Source organism: Colobus angolensis, unplaced genomic scaffold (genome assembly GCF_000951035.1).
Source record: "Colobus angolensis palliatus isolate OR3802 unplaced genomic scaffold, Cang.pa_1.0 Scaffold18, whole genome shotgun sequence".
Lineage (NCBI taxonomy): Eukaryota > Metazoa > Chordata > Mammalia > Primates > Cercopithecidae > Colobus > Colobus angolensis.
The window spans coordinates 1,948,913-1,950,903 of NW_012114932.1; the positions used below are offsets into that span (position 1 = coordinate 1,948,913).

The following is a 1,991-nucleotide window of genomic DNA, read 5'->3' on the forward strand; positions in this document are numbered from 1 at the left end:
GCCTCCCAAAGTGCTGGGATTACAGGCTTGAGCCACCGCGCCCGGCCGTTTTCCATCTTCTTATAAGGAGGGATCAGCATAGCCTATGAAGTCTGTATCAGAAAGCAAAAAGAGCTGAGACTCAAGGGAGTAACAAGTTACCAAAGTTTACCTCTCGTTCTCTCCTTTCCAGATAGGCTAGCTCCTGCTCAGATTGTTTTATCTTCCGGTGGATTTCCAGGTTTTGCTGAGAAGAGAGGCAATTCTATGAGTATAGGTCTAAGAAACAATGGTCCTAGAAATGTTTCTAGGCCTTTCCCAATAGTTGCTTTTGGATTGTAGCTCTTTTGATTGACCAGATTTACTAAATGATCACTGTACCCTGCAAGTAACAATCCCTAACTGGTCTTGTCATGCAGATTAGTTATGTGGTATGGCATAAGAGGGAATATCATTTTACTTATCTCCAAGATGGGGGAAACAAGTATCTCTTTATCTAAGTTGAAAATCATGGGAGAGAGGATGTGGGCATACCAGTGAAGAAAACTAAATTCCCACATACTCTGCCATACATACCATTCCCAGACATGAGTCATTCTTTAAGCCCCCAGAAAAACATGAAAAGGAGCCCCAGGACTCCAAGAGACTGCTCTGAGAGTTGCAAATCTCTCATGCATGGCTCTACTACACAAGCCCTCAGGCATATGCATGAAACTTAAGGAGTCCAAAGCAGCTCTTACATGAAGTGGTGGTTCTTTGTAGCAGATGACCCTAAGGAAAGGAAAAGTACTACTGTCTACTTTCCACTGTTCTATGACCAGGTCAGTTTGTGAACTCACCAGACCTGTGGCTCCTCTTTCCTGACGATTACTTTTTATCTCTTTAGTCATTTATTAGTATTTACACCAGATGGGTGAAATTTCAATATGTCACTCTGACGATTCACAATTTCGGGTCAAAGGTACTTGGGAGGTAGTCTGTTCCCGGGATTAGCAACGAGGAGCTTTTCAGACTCCTATCTTTGCAAAGCCTCCACAGAGATGGGTGGGAAAAGTAGTGTACCTATTACCAAAACTAGAGCTTCTCAGTTTTTAGCTACGTAAAACTTTGAGCTCTGTGTTCAGAGAAAGTCTAAATCTAGTCCCATCATCTGCTCTTGCAACGTCTACTAGAGAAGGGGTGTGAAACAAATTGCTCTGAGAATGTGAGTCCATTTAGGGACTTTATTTGTCCATAATTTGGATCTTTGGTCAGTTCATATAAAAGGGAATACTGCAGGGGAATACCAATGTACGTCACTTTAACATCCGAAGTATAGATGTTGTGCTGTGGCTCATAACAATATTCACTACATGAAGAAATGGCAGAATTTGACTCACCTATGGTGAAAACTGCACACTGTCAGAGCTGGACAGAACCAGATGAAGTTACAAGGACCAAAGAAGAAAAGGGGCTTATCTGAGGTCCAACTGTAACGTTAATGACAGAGCTAAGATGAGAAACCCAGCAAGTAATGTCTTAATCTACAACCCTTTCTCTTCCTACCCATCCTCCATATTTGGCACCCTAGCCACAGACATAATGCTTGGCTTGGGGCTACATATGGAAGTTCTTTGAGGGTAGGCATAACCTTAATCCAGAGCAATTCATTCTTGAATTGGACTGTTTTAATTATAGGAACTGGGGCTGATACACGCTGAGGAAGGATTGTACTGCTGCTGCTTCTTTTTTTTATTTTTTGAGATAGAGTTTTGGTCTGTCCCCCAGGCTGGAGTACAGTGGTGTGATCTCGGTTCACTGCAAACTCTGCCTCCCAGGTTCAAGCGATTCTCCTGCCTCAGCCTCCCAAGTACTTGGGATTACAGGCATGCGCCATCATATCCAGGTAATTTTTGTATTTTTAGTAGAGACAGTTTCACCATGTTGGCCAGGCTGGTCTCAAACTCCTGATCTCAAGTGATCTATCTGCCTCGGCCTCCCAAAGTGCTGGGATTACAGGTGTAAGCCACTAC

General features: G+C 43.2%; 1 protein-coding gene across 1 annotated transcript in view; it reads right to left on the reverse strand.

The window, feature by feature from the left end:
• Positions 1 to 1,991, reverse strand: part of RBM6 (RNA binding motif protein 6) — a 146,750-nt gene that overhangs the window by 12,411 nt on the left and 132,348 nt on the right. The window contains exon 17 of the mRNA XM_011939304.1: positions 152 to 226. Coding sequence (XP_011794694.1) covers positions 152 to 226 — 75 coding nt within the window. The remainder of the gene's footprint in view (positions 1 to 151; positions 227 to 1,991) is intronic.